The 21245-nt window shown below is 35.8% G+C and overlaps 1 protein-coding gene across 1 annotated transcript; it reads right to left on the bottom strand.

Annotated features, from left to right (window-relative positions):
* Window positions 1-338: 338 nt before the first annotated feature.
* Window positions 339-18273, bottom strand: swap70a (switching B cell complex subunit SWAP70a). The gene is made up of 12 exons (XM_048185571.1): window positions 18081-18273; window positions 15097-15237; window positions 11401-11574; window positions 11049-11276; window positions 9918-10064; window positions 8550-8658; window positions 8265-8443; window positions 3336-3443; window positions 2344-2510; window positions 2067-2265; window positions 1355-1451; window positions 339-1275 (listed from the first exon to the last, which is right to left on the bottom strand). Exons 1-12 carry the CDS (start codon window positions 18174-18176, stop codon window positions 1157-1159), a joined length of 1764 nt encoding a protein of 587 aa, XP_048041528.1. The 5' UTR covers window positions 18177-18273; the 3' UTR covers window positions 339-1156.
* Window positions 18274-21245: the final 2972 nt, after the last annotated feature.

Below are 21245 nucleotides of genomic sequence, written 5' to 3'. Positions count from 1 at the left end.
ATGTTATTTGTTTAGATATTTAACATTTTTAAATGGTCTACAGCAACCCATCAGCAGGAGTGCGGGCACGTGTCTTCAGATGCGGATGCAGCCGTTAGATTCAGATAACAATTCTAAATTTCTTTTAGAGCTCCCAATTGGATTTCACCCACTTTATTTTCCTCATTCATTTGAAATAAGATTACATTACATATTAATAAACTGTGTCACCTATATACAATTATTTTATTATTGAATTATTTACTCATTAAATTATTTCCTAAGGATCATGTTAGTCATTTTTTATGTCAGGTACGATAGATTCTGACAGTTAAATTAAAAATCAGGCTTGTATATTTATGAAATCAATTACTGCTTTATTTGTTCAAAAACAGATTTTTAGTATAGTAGGGTACAGCAAAACTACTGTTTTACGGACGGCATGCCTTCTGTTGAAGAACACCCAGGTCATGGGTTTGATTCCCAGAAAAAACATGAACTGATAAAATGTATACCTACAACGCAATGCATACACACATAAAAAGCTATCAATATTAAATAAATTCACCTCGGTTGAGTCAGGTTGACAGATATTTATTAAACACAAACTGAACCAAATCAACCCATCATGAACTACAAAATGTATTCTATGTATACAAAATGTATTATATATTTTCAAACAAGCTGAAGCTAAAGGTTAAAAAGCAAAGAATAAGGCTAAATGCACTCTTCAGTATCACAGTTATGTATCTTTTGGGAAAATCTGGGTATAAATGGGTCTTCTGGGTGTATCTGTGTATCAACAGGGACATCTAGAGGACACAGTATCACAGTAATTTTATTTTCCCATCAAAAATGAGAATACACTTGGAATGACTAAAGTTGAATGATAATAACGTTACATTTTCTAAATTTGTTTGTAAAAACAACATATATAAGTATAAAAAGCATGGATGCCACTTTTTACATTAACTTAACAAAATCAACACAATCAACTTGCACATCATTTATCTGCTAATGTTCCATTATACAAGCACATGATTAATAAATGCTTGAATAAAAAAAGATTTCAGTGACAACAGATTTAATCAGTAACATAAGATCAAGATGAGGACTGCCTGGAAAAAACAAAACAAAACAAATATACACAAATAAAAACAAATAGATGTTTTAGGTGTTACTGTCCATCAAGCGATCTATTCTTGTTCTCCTGCCAAATCTTCTCCATCTGATTCAGCTCTGTTTCGGTGAACGCTGCCTCTCCCCAGTTGGTCATTTTACAGGGTTTCTTGTTGCCTGAGAAATACATAAAAAACATATATCTGGTGCTTTTGGTAACGGTATCTGGTATTTGAGAAACTTTACACTCAGTCACCTGGTTGAACGATTCGAAGTAGGCCCTCATGTTTAGAGACTTTGTGTTTCCAAGTTTTTGTCTTGTTACTTGCCCGTTCCAGTTTCTTTGTAATGGCCTGAAAAACAATAAAGATCACTGAAATCCTGATCATTTGCCTTATGTTTAATAATGAATCTTATTTTGAGTATAAAAATGGAAACAACAGGCAATAAAAATTGAAATGTCTGTTCTGTCTGATGAGAGGGACATTAGTGGTTTTCATTCTTCTCACCAACATAATTATCATTAAATTCAAAATGGTGAACATTTTGCTGAATTGCTGAATGTTCTTCTGGGTTCCCACTATTTTTAGCTAATGAATCTGACTTTTCCAGTCATTCATGATTATCAGATAAGGATATGGAATATTTGAAAAAAATGACGACAACACTTCAATTCACTGAAGCCTCGCCTTCTTTCTTTGCATATGGGTTTGTACAAGCATTATGCTAATAATTCATATTGTGACATTACACGCTAAAGAAGTAGGAAAACATTAAAAAGCATCATATGACCCCATTAAGTCAACTTGAGGGCCCCTTGGAAGTTTGCTGACGCCCCCTAGTGGGCCCTAGACACCAGGTTGAGAACCATAGAGCTAAATGTTGGAAAAGCAAAATATACTAGAAAAGGACAATGTTCATTTGATAGTGAACAATAAATTTTTTTTAAAAAATTGTGAATCCGCTACCATATATTCCTCTTGCGCCCCCTGTCTCTGTCTTTTAAGGTTCTCCAGCTGCTCCTGTGCAGCCTGCAGGGCACGTTCCTTCTCTGCCTTCTCCTTTTCCAGCTCTACTTTCTCTTTCTGGGACTGGGATAAGACCTCTTGCTGCTGCAGGTGAATCTGCTCTAATTCAAGCCTCTTGCTTGCCTCCTCTTGTAGCAGCCTGCAAATAAAATGCACAAATGTTCTCCATAATTCTGTGAATACTTATTCTGAAAGTTGCGTGTTTGCACACTGTTACCTGGACTGCAGTTTGCGCAAGACTTCTTCATCCTCTTTGGCCTGCCTCTCATCCTCTAGTGCCTGTTTCAGTTGACGGTACATGTCTTCCAGTTCCTGCATACGCTGAAAGTACTGCTCCACTTCGCTGGACTTTTCAACGACCTGCTCTTCCATCTGCATTCGAGCCTAGGAGGCCATTTTAAATTTCTTTAATACATCAGACCTGTTTCGCACATCCTGCACATGTGGCGCAGAAGTGCAGCTGCAACAGTAGATTTTTTATTGTGCTTTCTTGCAAACTGACAAGAAAAGAGCTGCATTTCTATACAATAATTTTGCGTTATTTTCTCTTTCTTTTCTTAAAAAGGAGCTAAATGCATTAACATGTTCACAACAAATTGCAACTATTTATATATATATATAAATTTTAATCAGCTGACACCCTTAATTTCAGCAAAGTCACCATGAAATCAAATCACTGATTCGAAACAAATAATTCGTAAATCTTCGAAGCTTCATGAAGCAGTGTTTTGAAATTGCCCATTACTCGATATTGTGGAATAAAGTTGCTATTTTGTTATTTTTGGCACACAAAAAGTATTCTCGTCGCTTTATAATATTAAAGTTGAACCACTGTACTCTCATGAGCTGTTTTAAATATGTTTTTCTTAGCTTTATGGGCATTGAAAAAGGGAGTGTTATTGCTGGCGATGCAGGCCTCACTGAGCAGATTTTATCAAAAATATCTTAACTTGTGTTCCGAAGATGAACAAAGGTTTTTCGGGTGTGGAACGACATGAGGGTGAGTAATTAATGACAGAATTTTCATTTTTGGGTGAACTAACCCTTTAAAACCAATAATAAATTCAATTTGTGAACAGATTTTCAAAAGTTTTGGCAATTACAATTATGTTAGGATATCCAGCCAAATGAACGCCTACAAGCAACCTGGTGACCTCCAGCAATAAAATCACTGTCATTGTGAACAAGACATAAGGCTGTTGTAGTTACCATTTTCTCCTGTTCCAGATCTTGTCTGTATCGTTCCAGTAATTCTGCTTGGGTCTGAAGTCTTCTCTGTTCCTCCAAATCACCCCTGAGTGACGCTTCATGTAGGTTCTGCAACATGCAGACAAAATGAAAGCAGTAACTAACAAGGCTTCTGTGAGCCAGACAGTACAGGGAGAAAAACAACAAATTAAAACTAGCCTTCAGTCACTGTTTAATATTAAAAGTGAAAGTTCCAGTTTCAATCAGCAGCTGTGCCAAGCTATTGATTTCAACAAAATCACTTCAGTTCATCCCACAATTTATATACGCACAAATACATGTTTACAACAATGCACTTATAGTACAAGTCTACGACGCAAGGCATTCAGAACCATTTTGTGCAGCTTTTTAAAGTTATGGAAGCTTGTTTCCGCCACTAAATAAAACAATTAAAAAGGTAACTTTTTTTTTCTTGCAATTGTGAGTTTTTAATCACACAATTCTGACTTTATAACTGACTTTTTTCTCCAAATTACGTGATATAAACTCACAATTGCGAGTTATAAAGTCAGAATTGCATGATATAAACTTATATCTTAAACTAATATTACTTATATAAATCTTTTTTTTTTAAAAATGCAATTGCAAGTTTATATCACGCAATTATGACTTTATAATTCGAAATTGTGAGTTTATCTTGCAATTCTGAGAAAAAAGACAGAATTGAGAGATAAAAAGTCACAACTACCTTATTTATTTTTTATTTCATGATGGAAGTGGTTAAGTGGTTAAGATGTGTGTTATTTGAATAAAAATGTGTTTGAGTTGCAAAGTTGTCTAGTTGTGTGGGACTTCAGATATGCATTTCTGCATTTTCATATTGTGCAAAAGTTTCCAAGTTTACCGGCCTTGCATGGTTGACAGGAGTTAAAAATCAAACTAGTCTAGGAATAATCATATTTCCTTTCACAGGCGATAAGGTATGTACAAATCCCTTGAGATTGAAAATATAAAACAGGAACTAGTAACTGTCAAAACCACCCATAGACAGGAAATATGGTTCAGGAGTTCTCTTTTGCAGGTGTCCTAAAATATCTGCAAAAAGCAGAGCATTTTTAAGATATATTTTGGGGCTCTTTTTTTTTTTGCTAATATTTGATAAGGCAGTTGGGATTGTTGCCTGCAGTGCTGTTGCAATATATGTCAGAGCACGATTCACAAGACTATGGCTCCGACAGCAGAGTTGTTTTAGCATAAAAAAAGTTCTACAATTATCTTCACATTTATCAGCTTCAGTTTAGAGATGAGAAGAGGTTTAGTAAGAACTTCATTAGCTTTCTTTTCATGGTCGAACAGGTTTGCAAGAGTCTATTAACATGAAACCTAATTAGTTTAACAGAGAAAAAAACAACAAATGTGATGTGAAACATTCTTCTCACATTACTAACAGTGTGACCATTACTAATAGTCCGCTATAAACAGAAATAATGTAGGTGAATAAAAATGTGTCAAAGGAAGTTAAAAAGAGAACAAAGAGAAAATGGTATTTCAATAGAGAGAAAAGAATGAAATGGTTAGCCTATACATATCGTTTAAAAGTGCACTTATTTGTACGGTGCTAATTTAACAAGTTATACACATAAATTAAATTCTGTTTTTGTAAAGAGTCACCTGATTGTTGTATACACTCACATGAGATGAAGATTGATCTCATAATGGTTATCAATGCCACTATCAAAGGACTACTTACACTGAGCCTCGTGACGCACATTCGGTTTAAAATAATACTGCTCAGTTGTTTCCATAAACCGTGATTTCACCACAGGGTGTTGGCGCTCTAAACTAGCGATTGCGACACTGCAGTGTGAGACTTGATGAATAAGATCAGAATTAACTAATTTATGTATTTGTATTAAAATATTTTACTCACTATTTTGTGTCACACGACAATCATTTCACTGTATGTTATTTACATTCATGAGTTCAAAGTAGTCGCGCTGCCATTGCATTATTCTTAAAGATTAATTAAATATTTAACATCGTTAATTTTCTTTAAGGCAGTTATATGGAGTCAAATTAATGCCTTAAAGTTTTGCACAAAAATAAAGTTTTGCAAAACAAAAAAAAGAATTGAGCAATAAAAAAATGTTTTGCAAACAAAAATAAAGAATTGCAAAGGAAAAATAAAGTATTGAGCAGAAAAAAATAAGTTTTGCAAGCAAAAATAATAAATTGCAAAATAAAATAACGTAGTGCAAAAATAAAAATATAATCAATTACAAAAATCAATGACAGCTGTAATCCTATTTTATCTTTGCCACATATTTTTCATGCTCAAACCTACTAAATCATTTGCAACGCTCATTTTATTCTGCGTTTCAGTCAAGCGTGCGCTCACGATACCGGCTTTCGTTTGTGCTGCACTGTTCTGTGCGGTTCTCTTTATGGCACTGGTTTGACGTGGGGGTGGAGTCAAGAAACGGGGGCACGCCCCGCGAAACACGTCATCGACAGGAGACGCAGATCGCAACAGAACAGATCAAGCATAGAGACAGAGCGCATTTATTATAATCTGAAAACCATGCCCACCGGGGGAAAAACAATCCAACCGGGGGGAAAATCAATCCAACCGTCTCCATTGACTTTGTAATGCATGATGCTGCCTCCTTGTCTTTTCTGACTCATTACAAAAAACAGAACAATGCATAAAAGCTGCTGTGTGACAAGGTGTACAGCTAACAAGCTAAAAAACCCAGAAATAAGTTTTTATAAGCTGTCGACACCAAAAAACGAATGTTTAAGGACACAAAAGTGGATACAGGCAGTGAGACAGAGCACAACAGGTCATATTACTATAAGAAATGCATTGGAGGGGGTCGTAATTGGCGACAACATATGCTAAACAAACCAACAAAAACAAACCATTCATTATTTTTAACCATGTCAAAGAATTATTTCACCTGTCGCTGATTACGTTCCCCTCCAATGCATTTCGCGGGGGCGTGCCCCCGTTTCTTGACTCCACCCCCACGTCAAACCAGTGCCATAAAGAGATCCGCACAGAAAAGTGCAGCGCAAAAAGAAAACCGGTATCGTGAGCGCACGCTTGACTGAAACGCAGAATAAAATGAGCGTTGCAAATGATTTAGTAGGTTTGAGCATGAAAAATCTTTGGCAAAGATAAAATAGGATTACAGCTGTCATTGATTTTTGTAATTGATTATATTTTTATTTTTGCACTACTTTATTTTATTTTGCAATTTATTATTTTTGTTTGCAAAACTTATTTTTTTCTGCTCAATACTTTATTTTTCCTTTGCAATTCTTTATTTTTGTTTGCAAAACATTTTTTTATTGCTCAATTCTTTTTTGTGTTTTGCAAAACTTTATTTTTGTGCAAAACTTTAAGGCATTAATTTGACTCCATACAGTTACCTCACATTCTATTCAGCTATTTCACGTGGTACAAGTCGGAGCTTACAAGTTGTAATTACAAGTTCTACAAGGACGTGGACGAATCTCGTAATATATAATATCGTATATATCGTATAGTAATTCCAACATGGTGTGAACGCACAATTTCACTAAAAACTGAAGAGAATCTTCATAGTGACAGCGCCTCTGTAGATACGCTAGTAGTGTAGAGTAGTGTAGTTATTATCGTGCTTTACTAATGGAGACAATGGAAGAATCAGTACTTGTACAGATAAAAATGAGTGCAAGACAAACAATAAGAGTAAACATCGGTACATTATACACAATGTGGAACGATTAGATGATGAGTAGATGCACAAGTTGTTTCTGTTTTGTTTAACAGCTAGGAGAATGTATTGTGCAAACCGCTCTCTAAAACTCAATAGAATTGTGTTAATTTGCATAAAACGACGTAACAACGACCATGCAATGTCGAAAGATGGCATTGTGTTATCGGTACTTAAAGGGTTAGTTCACCCAAAAATGAAAATTATTCCATGATTTACTCACCCTCAATCCATACAAGCAGTATATGACTGTCTTCTTTCAGACGAATACAGTAAGAGATATATTTAAAAATATCCTGGCTCTTCCAAGCTTTATAATGGCAGTGAATAGGGGGCCTGATTTTGAAGCAAAAAAATTGCATCCATCCATCCATCCATCATAAAAGTACTCCACACAGGCTCTGGGGGTTAATAAAGACCTTCTGAAGCAAAGCGATGGGTTTGTGCAAGAAAAATATCCATATTTAAAACTTAACCATCCAAAATAACTAGCTTCCGACAGACGACCGTATGCATACTGAGCAATTCGACTTGCACCACAAGAGTAACGCCCTGACGCAATGTATGACGCAGGAGTATCGTAAGCTTAGACGCCTCTTGCGATTTAAACAAATAGGGTTGGGCAACAAACTCAAGATCCTTTTCTCTTTTATCGAAATCCTCCAACATTTCTCTTTAAATTTGGTTATTTTAGACTTCTAATTCATGTGTACAGTCGTCTGCCGGAAGCTAGTTATTATAGTTAAAGTTTTAAATAAGGATTTTTTTCTCACAAAAACCCATCGCTTCACTTCAAAATGCCTTTATTAACCCCCCCAGAAGAGTACTTTTACGATGGATGGATGCAGTTTTTTTGCTTCAAAATCAGGCCCCCCTTTCACTGCCATTATAAAGCTTGGAAGATGCAGGATATTTTTAAATATATCTCCGATTGCTTTCATCTGAAAGAAAAAAGTCATATACACCTAGGATGGCTTGAGGGTGAGTAAATCATGGGATAATTTTCATTTTTGGGTGAACTAACCATTTAAAGTACACAAAGAAAGCCAATGTTATGCTAAAGAACTACTGAATACATGTTTAATCCAACATCCCCAACAGAGATACTACTAAATGGCTTGAAATCTAAGACGTTTTAGCAGGTGACTTATGTTTGTATCTTTCAACGATTCAAGGAAGGCCACAGTACCTTCATGGCCTCCAGCTGGGCCTGTTTGCTCTCGTTGGCCAACTGCAGCTGTCTCATTCTGTTCTCCATCATCTCCTGTTCAGCTTTCATCCTGTTTCTCAGCTCTCTGCGTTTCTGTCTGGATTCTCGGTGTGAGGAGGAAAGGCCCTGCCTTATGCGGACAATGCAGTCCTGGATGGCTAACGTACACATGAACAAAAACATGTTTAAACAGGAGAATGGGAGGGCAGAGTTGTGGATATACAGTACAAAACCATCATCAGTGTAACCAATGATATGTGATACCTTGAATCCACTCCTGTTTTGTCTTTTTATCCGGTGCACTGATCTCAAAACTTTTCTCAACACATTTAATAATGAAGAGGTTTTTCCTTCCATCCTTGTCTGGTAAGGACTGCAAAGACAGAGCATTTTAGATATTTAAAGGAATAGTTAATCCAAAAATCAAAATTCCCTCATCATTTATTCACCATTATGCTTGTTCCAAACCTGTATGTTGTCCTGCCATAGCTCTTATTTCCAGTCAGGCTTAAATATAATTCAGAATATTTAAATGTAACACACCGTGATCAGTCACACAGCATGAAATAATCTCTGTTATAAAACATGCATCTTGGATCTTGAGGTGCCAAGCTTGAATATATGGAAGTGCAAAAGGGATTTCTGGTGTCTAACAACTTAAATTCTGTCCGTATGACTTCAAGCAGACTCGCAATATAACTCTAGGGGCTTTTTTGACTACTCATTGACTGTTATTATCTGGAAAAGGGCAGCTTGGACATTCGGCTAAAAATTTGCTTTCATAAGCCAATCATACAGGGTTGGATCAACATTAGAGAGTGTGTAAATGATAACAAAATATTCTTCTTTGTCTGAACTATTGCTGCATCCCAATTCACAAACTATCCATCCAAAATAGTATTCAAAATGGGAATGAGTGTGTCCCAATTCATAGTATGCTGAAATTAGTACCCTAAAAGTACATGGATGCTCTACTATTTCTGATGAAAATTCAAAGTGCAGACCTAATATTGCCCACAACCTATTGCGCTTTTGAGGAGGATTGAGTTCAGAACTTCAAATGTGTAAAAATGGATGTGCAAGACTGATTATTAAGTAGAGTTTTAGATAGAGTTTTAGATAAAGGAGTTTGAGTGATTAATAATCAATATCCAACAAAAAAAAAAAAAAAATCTGCAACAACATTGTGATCTTTTTTAAAGATGCATTTGGCCATTAACTCTTAAATGCATCATTATGCAAAAACATAAAGAGAGTTCTCCACAATAAAGACCCACAAATGACAGTTAAACATGCCAGTTCTTTTCTCTCCAATATGGTGGGAAGAATTGTTGAGTAGCATAAATTAAATAAACTGAAACGTGGAATGTGTAAATGAGGCGGTTAACTGTGACAAGATGATTGACAGGATGTGCGGTCCGTTTATGACACAGTTCTCACGTAGTAGTATGTCCTAAAATGTACCTACTGTTCTGCTACATTCTCAAATGTATGTACTTTTTCTTTACAAAAAAATAGTACTTTTAGGACATTATAAGTAGGCGAATTGGGATGCATTGGGATATACCTTTAAACTTAAACTCTGAACAACAAATACTACAAAATAAAAAAAAAAAAAAATCTAGCTTTTACCTCAACACAGCAGTTGCGATCAAGCGTAATACATCCCTTCTGCTCTATTAGGTCTTCACTCACATAATAGGATATGTAGTTGAGATGGAGCTTAAACCATCGTTCTGTCCAGTTCTTCCTTTTATGGCCTTTTTTCATCATGTAGCCCTTTTTGAATAAAAAAATAGCAAGTTAATGATTTGTCATAGATATCTGTTTATTTCTCCAGTGTCATTTCTAGTCAGTGGTCTTTGCACAACTAATTTAACTGACAATTTTTAAACACCTGATTATCATGTACAGACAACAGCAGACCTGGGATGCCCATATTAAAATACATTTAAGGATTAGTTCACTTCAGAATTAAAATCTCCTGATAATTTACTCACCCCCATGTCATCCAAGACGTTCATGTCTTTCTTTCTTCAGTCGGAAAAAAATTAAGGTTTTTGAAGAAAAAAAAAACATCGCAGGATTTTTCTCCACATAGTGGACTTCAACGAGGACCAATGGGTTGAAGGTCCAAATTGTAGTTTCAGGGCATCAAAGGTCTCTACACGATCCCAGCCAAACGAATTGGTCATTTTCTAAAAATTTATTTAATTTATATTCCTTTTAACCACAAATGCTCGTCTTGCACTGCTTTGCGATGCGCCACGCATTACGTAATGACGTTGGAAAGGTCATGCGTTTCATAGGTGGAAGTACTGATCCAGTGTTTAGAAAGCGAACGTGCAAAGACTAAGTCAAACGCCCTTTACAAAAAAGGTAAAACAACGATTTTGGACGATTTTGAATTTGGAGGAGAAAATGAGGTGGAGTCTTTCAGTACTTCTGCCTACGTCACACGTGACCTTTCCAATGTGACTACGTAATGCATGAAGTCGTGCAAGACGAGCATTTGCGGTAGAAAATTACAGATCGTTAAAAAGCGTCCACGTCCTTGTAGAGTCCTTTGAAGCTGCATTGAAACTGCAATTTGGATCTTCAACCCGTCGGTAACTGTTGAAGTCCACTATATGGAGAAAAATCCTGGAATGTTTTCCTCATAAACCATAATTTCTTTTTGAACAACTTGGATGACATGGGGGTGAGAAAATGATCAGGAAATTTTAATTCTGAAGTAAATAATCCTTTAACACAGACTCCTACCTGCTTAATAACATCCAGTACAAGTTCCTGATAGACCTCATTGATGCCCATGGAGACGGTCTGAGGGTTTATGCCCTTAGTGAAATGGCCCAAGCCAATAAGCTCAATCAGCTCCCATGCATTCATATGATGTTTCTTTGCACTGAGCCGCATTTTGTAGTCTTCAAATCTGCCCTCGTTCCAACTGCAACCCATTGCTCCTAACAGCTTGCGCAGGAAGTACTCTAGCTGTTACAATACAGAAATACCTCATTATTTCCATATTTCCATTTCCATAATTTCAAAGATATATATATATATATATATATATATATATATATATAAAAACTAAGATTAAAGTACTAGAACCAACCTCCTCGGTGACAATGTGCAGTGGATATTTATCTTCAGACAGGAAGTTGAAGATACACCACAACTTGAAGGTATCTTTGTCTGAGATGAGCAGATTCTTGCTGCTGATATGCTTTGGTGCAGACAGAGTCCAGCACATATTATTCAGCTCTGCGAAGTCAAAGTTGGGCTGGATCTGCGATTCAAATATTAAAAATATTAAAAACTAATTTAGGGCTACAATGTCAAATCTTTTCTGCAGAATTTATATGTAGAGGCATGAAGTTTGTCTAACTGCTTGTTCTATAAAGATAATACCAGCTGGCAAGTAAAGAATTCTGTTGCTTGTGAACTTCAGTGTGAACATGGCCAACTATATCATATATATTCATATTATTTGAATGAAACATATGTATTGGTGAAACATATTTGGCATATAACGATCCAATGCGTATCTGTGTTTGAGCTCTGGAGAGCGTCAAAGGTTTCTATTTACAACATGTTTTTGCAGCATTGAAAAAATGTAGCCAATCACAAACATATATGAACGCAATGGCCAATCAGTGGTGTTTAAGTTAGCGTTGAACTAAAACTCAGTTGAGTGGATTCTGAGTTCTGTATGCTCATAAATCCTCTCATTATAACAAACAATTATGTAACTAAGAGATTCACTGTGCATTAAACTTCATTGATTATAACGGAACTTTGTAAGATTGCGATGAACTAAGATGAGTGACAACTTTTTACTGACTATAAAGGGAGCGCTCTTTGCATGCGTTTTGCAATGCCAAATCCTGCATACAGTATGCGTGCTTTTCTGTTAAATAACAGTGGTTTATGAACGTAGACGTTTTACTAACAAATAGTTTATCTGGAGCGTTTATTCTAGGATGTGTGGGTTGTGCGGCAACATGTAACTTGAAACTATTTCATAAAATATGTTTTTTAAATATGCATATATATTGGTTATATGGTATGTATATGGTATATATATGGTATATAATGGTATATATGCGGTGTAAGACATGTTACAAAGAAAAGGAGATCCACATAATATAATGAAGTAGATAGTCTTAATGGCATTCTGAAAACTTAAAAGATCTAAATATACACTCAGTGGTCAATGCATAAAAACATGCAGAGATGGACAAAAGGTTTGGTTTTTCACTATAAGCAATAATCCTGTAGAAAAATATATGAATGTCCGGGCATAAAATTACCAGTAGTCTACGTTTTACCACTAAGTTTACAGACAATTTTTTCAATCTTAGAACACAATGCAGTTTGTATTTCAAAATATGGGAAAAAAACACCTGTAATAATAATAATCAATGCAGAAATATTAACACTGTACATTGGGCCATACATTTAATGACTTTTCTTAGGGTGTTGTTCAAACCAAACATCAGAATGGGTGAGAAAATACTGTACGTGTTAGTTATGAGTATTTTAAAAACTGCTGATCTCATTGGATTTTCACACAGTCTCTATAATTTACAGAAAATGGTGTAAACAACCAAAAACATTGAGTAAGTGTCAGTTCTGGTGACAAAAATGCCTTGGTGAGAAGTCAGAGAAGAGTGGCCAAACAGGTTTGAGCTGACAGGATGGAAAAGTCACTTCTGAATGCACAATACATCAAACTGTGAAGTCGAAAATTAACAAAAGAGCACAACAGGTTCCACTCGTGTCTGTTAAGAACATGATGTTGGATTGAATTCAATGATTTTTAAGATAGTGTAACACGTCATTGTTTACTGGTGGCATGGTTTAGTGTGGGGGAAAACAAATCATACTGCACAGTCTTTTAAAAAAATTTTATTTTATTTTTTTATTTTTGGCAACAATGCCATATTAATTTTGAGTTCTGCAAAGAACTATTCAGTCAGCAGTTCTTAAAGCGACCCAAAATTGAAAATCCTGTTCCAAACCTGTATGAATTTCTTTCTTCTGCTGAACACAAAAGAAGATATTTTGAAGAATATGGGTAACCAAACAGTTGATGGGCCCCATTGACTTCCATAGTAAGGAAAAAAAATTGGGGCACATCAACTGTTTGGTAACCAAAAATCTTCAAAATATCTTTGCGTTCAGCAGAAGAAAGAAATTCATGATAACAAAATTTTCATTTTTATGTAAACTATCCCTTTATAAGATTTTTCTTTCTTAGTGTGAAGAACATTTTAATAATCTAAAGAACTTTCTTTCACTGTATAGAACCTGTTGTGGAATGGAAAGGTTCCATGGAAGTTAAAAGTTCTTCATGGAACCATCAATGCCAATAAAGAACGTTTATTTGTAAGTTATTTGTAAGATACCATTCGCTCTAAGAAGAACATGTATAGAAACTTCCAATAGATTTGACAAAAAACAAGACCACAAGATGACACAGTGAATAAGTGCAATTCACCAACAAGATGATAAGAGATGCCTGTAGAATCACAAATCTAAATGTGTACCCATCAGTAACAAACTGAACCCACAGCTAAAACATCATGATTGTTAATAGATAACACTAGAGGACAATATATGATAACTGGCAAACCTTCTAATGACAAAACCTTGAGTTTAAATCAGCATGAAATCTCACAATGAAGTAAAATTTTAAACACTCACTTAAGACAATTTAAATTAATTTCCATTTTCAGGAGAAAGATAAAAAAACATCAATATGTGAGTAACAAGTCTCATGCACTTGTGAGTCATAAGTGACGGCTCATGAACATCAACTTCCCTACAGCCGTTTTGCCATGTTAGGTTTTATCATCTTTAGTATTTATCAACTATTTTTCCCATTCCATTTTTCCAATTTTAATAATGAATAACTTCATCAATTAAAATACATGGGGCACAAAAGTTTAAGACCACTAGTGAAGATGCTTCTGCATATGTATTTTCCTAAATTAATTTATTTTATATTAAAGTTACGCTTTATTTTAGTGATGTTGTTACAGTGTAATTACACAAATAAGAATGGAGTAATATTAATTAGCTACATGTACTTACTATAGGGTTGCTTAGGGTTAGGTTTTGGGTTAGCTGCTTGCAATTATGCATAATCTACTGTTATTACTATGTGTAACTACATCACCTTAAAGAGTTACCTATAAACGATATTATCGGAATAGCAATTTCAGTTAAACTGAAAAATGCACATGAATTTCCGAGCCTTGGTATTTTGTATGTTTGCCTTGATGACAGAATAATTTTTTCCATCAGCAGAATGATCCAAAGAGCATCTTGTGCTTCAATGGAACAGTCTGTACAAAGAGTCACATGATCAGTGACACAAATTGACCTATTTAATTATAAATAGTACACAATCATACATTTTTCATCTTTTTAATTTTTCAGGTTAAAATTACATTTTGTATCCCAGATTTTTGACCCTTTGTACAGAAAAGCAGACAGATTAAAAAAAAAAAAAAAAAAAAAAAAAAAAAAGATTATCTCTGTGAGTCATAGGAAATAATGTGTAGCCTCATTCCAGAGGAAATAATAAACGTCTGTTCTTAAAACAGACTCAGACTTGTGTTGATTCTGGCGAGAGGTAGGCCTAAACCATATGATGTCTATTGTTATTCATTTCGTGACATATCTGATGAGGCTTTATCATTTGATGGGACAATGCAATCATGCTATTATTGTCATCTGAACAGAACTGGACTGAAATACAGCACTGCAGCTGTGCTTTGATAAGAGACCGTGCATTTGTTACCTTATTAAGTATGAACATGTTCAGGTAGGGCATGTACCCTTGTGTTGACACTGGTCCTTCATCATCATCTTTAAAGTGCTCCTCCAGGGCTGAAATGTTATGAGGGATTTTCAGTATGGTGCACAGGTTGTGAGACAGCACCTTCAGAGAGACAAAAAAAAGGATTAAAATGGCTATATGTAGAATTCAAAATCCCTTGTTACTAGTGACACCAGTGGCCATTAAGTGAACTGCAGCCAGCAACTTATTGAATAAGATATTATACATCAGTGTGCGCACTCAAGGCCCCAATATACAGCTAACTTCTTTTTCATTCTTCGCCTAGTTTGAATTTATTCATTTTCTTTGCATGACACATTGATATTGCAGTACAGAATCGCTCTTTCGGCATTATCCTGAACATTGTATATGCATTCATTTCAAGTGTTATTACGGAAAAGGGGCTCTCGGGAGTGTGTGTAAATTTTGCTTTTCAAAATTTACGATTTTTCTCTGCAAAAACATCCTTAGCCCTTCACATAAAAACAAGTCTACAGGCTTTCATAGACAACCTAGATCTCGTTTTTTTAAAGGGGTCATGAATTGAGAAATCTAATTTTCCATTATCTTTCGACATATAAGAGGTCATTGTACTATAAAAATACTATAATAATAGTTTCAGAACTCAAGACTTCCTCATTAGTCCAAAAACAGCTTTTATTGAAACCAAGCTCAGAAAATGACACGTTTCGGATTTTGTTACATTATGACGTAATAGTGCGACAAAAGAACCGCCTCTCCAGAAGAAGATCAACGCCTACTTCTACATCATTGCCTCTTCATCTCCACCTACTGATTTGCGCATGTCATGTATTAGTAAATACAAGAAAGATGCAAACACAGCATTACTTCAGCAACAAAAAAACGATAGAGACGCCTCTGAGGATTAGGAACGACGAAGTCTTAGGAAGTCTTTGGAACGACGAACAGCCTATAAGAATGACAGTGTGATAAACGATGTTCTTTCATAATTCCATTTACACAAAACATCGTAAGTCATGCTTTGTCAATTATAACTGTGGAACTCCAAGTTCTTAAAGAATTAGTTCACTTTCAAATGAAAATTACCCCATGATTAACTCACCCTCAAGCCATCCTATATGACTTTCTTCTTTTTAAGAAACACAATCAGAAATATTTTAATAAATATCCTGACACATCCGAGCTTTATAATGGCAGTGAACAGGGGTCATGAGTATGAGCTGAAGAAAGTGCATCCATCCATCATAAACATACTCCACACGGCTGATAAAGGCCTTCTGAAGCAAAGTGATGCATTTGTGTGAAAAAATATATCCATATTTAACAAGTCATGAAGTAAAATATCTAGCTTCCGCCAGACCGCCTTCCGTATTCAACGTACGAAGAAAGTGTAAAACTCTTGCAGTTCAAAAAGCTTACGCTACATCCTACGCCTTCTCTATTCAACTTATGCGACACCAGTTTATACTTTCTTCGTAACTTGAATACGGAAGGCGTTCTGGCGGAAGCTAGATATTTTACTTCATAACTTGTTAAATATGGATAGATTTTTTTCACAAATGCATCGCTTCACTTCAGAAGGCCTTCTGAAGACCTCCCAGAGCCGTGTGGAGTACGTTTATGACGGATGGATGTGGATGGAAGCACTTTCTTCAGCTCATTGATCCCACTAACTGCCATTATAGAGCTCGGATGTGTCAGGATATTTATTAATATATCTCCGATTGTGTTCATCAGAAAGATGAAAGTCATATACACCTAGGATAGCTTGAGGGTGAGTAAAGCTTGGGCTAATTTTCATTTGAAAGTGAACTAATCCTTTAAACTTTATTTGCCACAACCAAGAAAGCATATGTAATATGCATATAGGTTTCACATTGTTGGCAAAATATTTCAACTATGTAACAAGATATTATCGGAATTTTTCAATGGCAGGGTTGTTGAAAATTATTTTAATATGTAAAACTGTTACCCAATCATAGCAGTCGGCGTTTACTTTCAAAATCTTGAACAAAATCTTAAATAAAATAAAAATGCAGTTCATGGCCCCTTTAAGTTTCGTTACAAGCTGTGCACACATTGGCAATAACAATGCGAATACTACATGAAAATTCTTACATATAGATTAGCCCCTTCAAGATTCAATCTGATTGAATTTATGCTTATTTATACTCAAAATGCCTGGAATTCAGTTTGGAGATTACGTAATTGTGTACGATGTATAAATTTATTCATAAAACAAATCAGTCAATATTGAAATGTTTTAAGTGGATAGTGAAGAAAATCAGCCAGCAAGTGTCCACCAGATGTGCAGAGCTGGAATCTAGACAAAGGATGGTGATTTGAAGAAACTCAAATATGACTGCTTTGCATAGAATATTATGTTGATTTGATTTTATTATTGTTATAAAAAATGAAAGAAAAAAGGAATGAATGGGTTAAACTTTTTGTTGAAGTTGATAAATCATCCAAATGATAAAGATGACTTCAGTCTCTCCACATCAGTACACATATCTGCATACACCCTTGTGAAAGTCTTGCAAGACTGATCAAGCGTTATTCAAAAAATTAGTAAACAAATGAAGTCTGTGCCTCTCTTCCGCTTTTATTATATAGCATTATACTCTGCAAATATCTTGAAAAATAGCCCTACTGTTCATGCAACTGCCACTAGTATCGAACAAGGCTCTCGAAAGGGAATAATCTTACTGCTTAAAAGGAGAACAGAAAGAAATTCTCTGCTAGCTATTGACCTTTTCTTCAACTTCATTTTGATTATAAGGTCTGTTTAAATATGTAGAAGGCACAGCTGAGACAACTCGTGTGAGTAAATCATGTGTATGGACAAACGTTCATTTTTAAGTTTCATTAATACACGGAAACTAATAGTTACTCAAACAGGTGCGAGCGCTGCTGTGCTCTCTGTAGTTGATACTGGAGTAGTTTAATAAAGTTTTGCTTACCTTTAACTGGGATTTGGATACTTTCCCGTTTCGGTCTAAATCCAGAGCAGTAAAGGCGTACCATATGGGTTTGAGTATTTCGTCCCGGGATATCATGGTTAATTCAGTGAAAGATGTCAGAGCGCGTAAAACTGATCCTCTTCACTCAGTCAGTCAGCGCAACATGAGCACGAGTCATGTGACCAGCACAGCATACATCTCGCATATTTGCATGGGCTACAAATAAAACTGTGATTTAAACAGAACCAAACTGCTGTTTTTTCAGGTTTAGAGATATCCGTGTTTCAGCGTTTTTTAAGATTTAGTTAATAACGCAGCGTGTTTTTATTTTTTCACGACAGCATTACTCAGTCAATTACGAATTATTCAATGATTTCAGCCGAACCTTTTAATGAATTTGGCTAGTAGCTATATTCCATACAAGACCGTCAACTTATGTTAAATTTATCTTACTCTTAAGTTTCTTTTGTGTGTGATACTGTAATGTGCAAATCAATAACAAATTGATTAGTACACTATGTTTTTCGTAATGAAACGCGGTAAAGCAGCGAAACGTTGCTATGGTTACCTCCTCATAAGACTTCAGTAGACCTTTTCACATTTCTGGGTCTCTCAGAAGCGTAAGTCTTCATAAAATTCTATAGAGGGTATGCATAGACATTACTTTCCCGCCGGAATGCGCTCCCTCAGCTGGACTGAGTGGCAAAAGAACCTGCTGCATGACTGGATTTAATTGGGGAAACTGTGAAAATGCAAGTAAAACAAACGATTACATTAAAGGTTGGGGTCGAAAGTGTTACTTATGACATGTCAAAGAAACCTAATCAATGGATATTGACATGCAGCCAGGAAATGTTTCCTGACATTTATATGTGCCTGATTTTGATGCTGGGGAAATAACTTACATAAAGCAAATTGGCCTGTGAACGCTTTATATAGGGCGAATTCAGGTTGATTGAGACACTTTTTCCCAGTCATCTCAGTGGCAAAAGTGTCCCATTCAACCTGAATTCACCCTAAATACAATATAGGTAGGTCTAAATTGGAGTGATCACTTATATTAATGTTATATCGTCCAGCCCTAAAACTTGTATAGTTTTTGTCAGTGTTTTTTTAAAAACACCCAATTATGCAGAATTGCCTATAAGATGGTAAATATTTAATTGATGAGTTGTCAACACAATATATAACAATACAATATATAGGGTATGATTTTACCTCAAAATCCAACATTTTGACACAAAAATGATAACTACAAAACATGTTTCTCTGCCTGCAGTCCAGTTGTTTCTGCTGCAACCTATTTTTTTCTTCTTTTCTTTTTAGAAAAGGGAAGAAAACAGGCACAAAATACAGGCAAAGAAACAAGAAAGAAGAAGAGGACACACAACAGGTACTGTTACATTACCATACATCCGGGGGATCACAGAATGCATACAAAGGGCCACGAGAAGACACAACTTCAACACACCAGTAAAACTACATGCAAAACTCAGACAGTTACTTGTAAAACCCAAGGACAGAATAAAACAAGAACACAAATGTGACGTCATATATGAAATAGCATGTCTATCATGCAACAAAACATATATTGGTGAAACAGGCAGAACGTTTGGAACACGGAGGAAGGAACATCAGACAGAATGCGAAAAAGAAACATCCACCAGACAAACGAGAGCAACAAAAGAGCAAGCAGAACAGGTAAATCTCAAATCGGCCATATCAGATCACTGCAAGAGGGAAAATCATATCATGGACTGGGATAATGCCAGGGTCATCCGTGCTGAAAGTAACAAGTATCACTGCTGGATTAGGGAGGCCATTGAAATTAGGAAACGTGCACCAAGGACCATGAACCGGGACGAGGGAGCCTACACCTTATCCCCACACCTGGGATGTGGACCTGGAGAAGGCGTCAGACAGTAGGGTGCGCAAGCTCTCCCTACTGTCTGGCAAAACAACATAAGCAGCCTACAAGGCACGTCACAGCAACATCACGTGACGCTTCTGACGAAACTAGTCAAGCAGGTAAACAAAACGTTCCTGTCTATCTAAAAGAAACTATAATACAGTACTGCAACCTATTTGCTTCTTTTTTTTCTGTATCTTTCAGCAGTCTGAAAAATATACCTCAGATTTTGTGTCAAAGCTATTTGTACAGTCAGTCGCAAAGCTCTTTCCTATTTTGGATGTGTTTTGTGAAAACCAATGCTGCCACTCAGTCTTTTGCCACTCAGCGGGCGTAACCGCAGTCATAACGGTCGACGGTGACGTCACATGACGTGTTTTGGTAGGCAAAACCCGGAAGCGAGTTAGCATTTTAGGACTTCCGGTTCCATTGCCCTAAAGTCTATGGGTTTTTTGAATGGGTTTTTGCTAAATCGCCTGAAATAAGGTCTGTGGTTAACAAAGCCTCTAAATATTGTCACGTTTTGATCCATGACATAAAACACACCAGTTATAACCCGCTTGTGATTTTTTTAAACCTTTATTGTGTCTTAAAAACGGCGGTTGCTAACAAGTTGCTAAAAGGGACAACTTCCTTTGGCGGGGACTTTAGACGTCATCATGACAAACAGGACATTTGGACAGCGTTTCTCATGAAAAAGTGGATAAATATTCATACGCAGCACAGATCATAATCAGCGAGCATGTTTTTAAATAAAGTTGTTTTTTAAATAAAGTTTGAGGAAGCTTGGTGTGGTGGTGACGTTGATTCGCACCCATGGTGTGCTGTAGTCCGTTTATAGCCTACTGTTAGCTTTTTATATCGGACAACTTTATTTAGGCTTCAAAATCTATAAATGTTGTGTTAACTTGTAAAGATTATCTCGATAGACAAAATGTGTAAGTGTCATAACCCTTTGTTAAACACAGAGCTTATTTTTTGTGATTTTCTAAAAGTCTATGGGAAAAATGCATAGGCTTTCGATCGAGGGAACCCATGTGCCGCTAACTTCCGGGTTGGCCTACACTGTAAAAAATGGCCGTGATTTTAACAGTAAAAGACTGTAAAAATGCTGCGGTGAAAAACTGTCAATTGGTTTACAGAAAGTTTATGTACTATATACGGTGAATAACTGTAATAGATCTAACGGTACGATACCGTTAAATTCACAGTTTTTGGAAGTGAAAAATAACAATTCATTGTAAAATTTACAGTGA

Source organism: Megalobrama amblycephala, linkage group LG3 (assembly GCF_018812025.1).
Source record: "Megalobrama amblycephala isolate DHTTF-2021 linkage group LG3, ASM1881202v1, whole genome shotgun sequence".
In the NCBI taxonomy this organism is placed as follows: domain Eukaryota; kingdom Metazoa; phylum Chordata; class Actinopteri; order Cypriniformes; family Xenocyprididae; genus Megalobrama; species Megalobrama amblycephala.
Note: the sequence above shows the minus strand (reverse complement) of the source record. Positions and strands in the feature narration are given on the sequence as shown.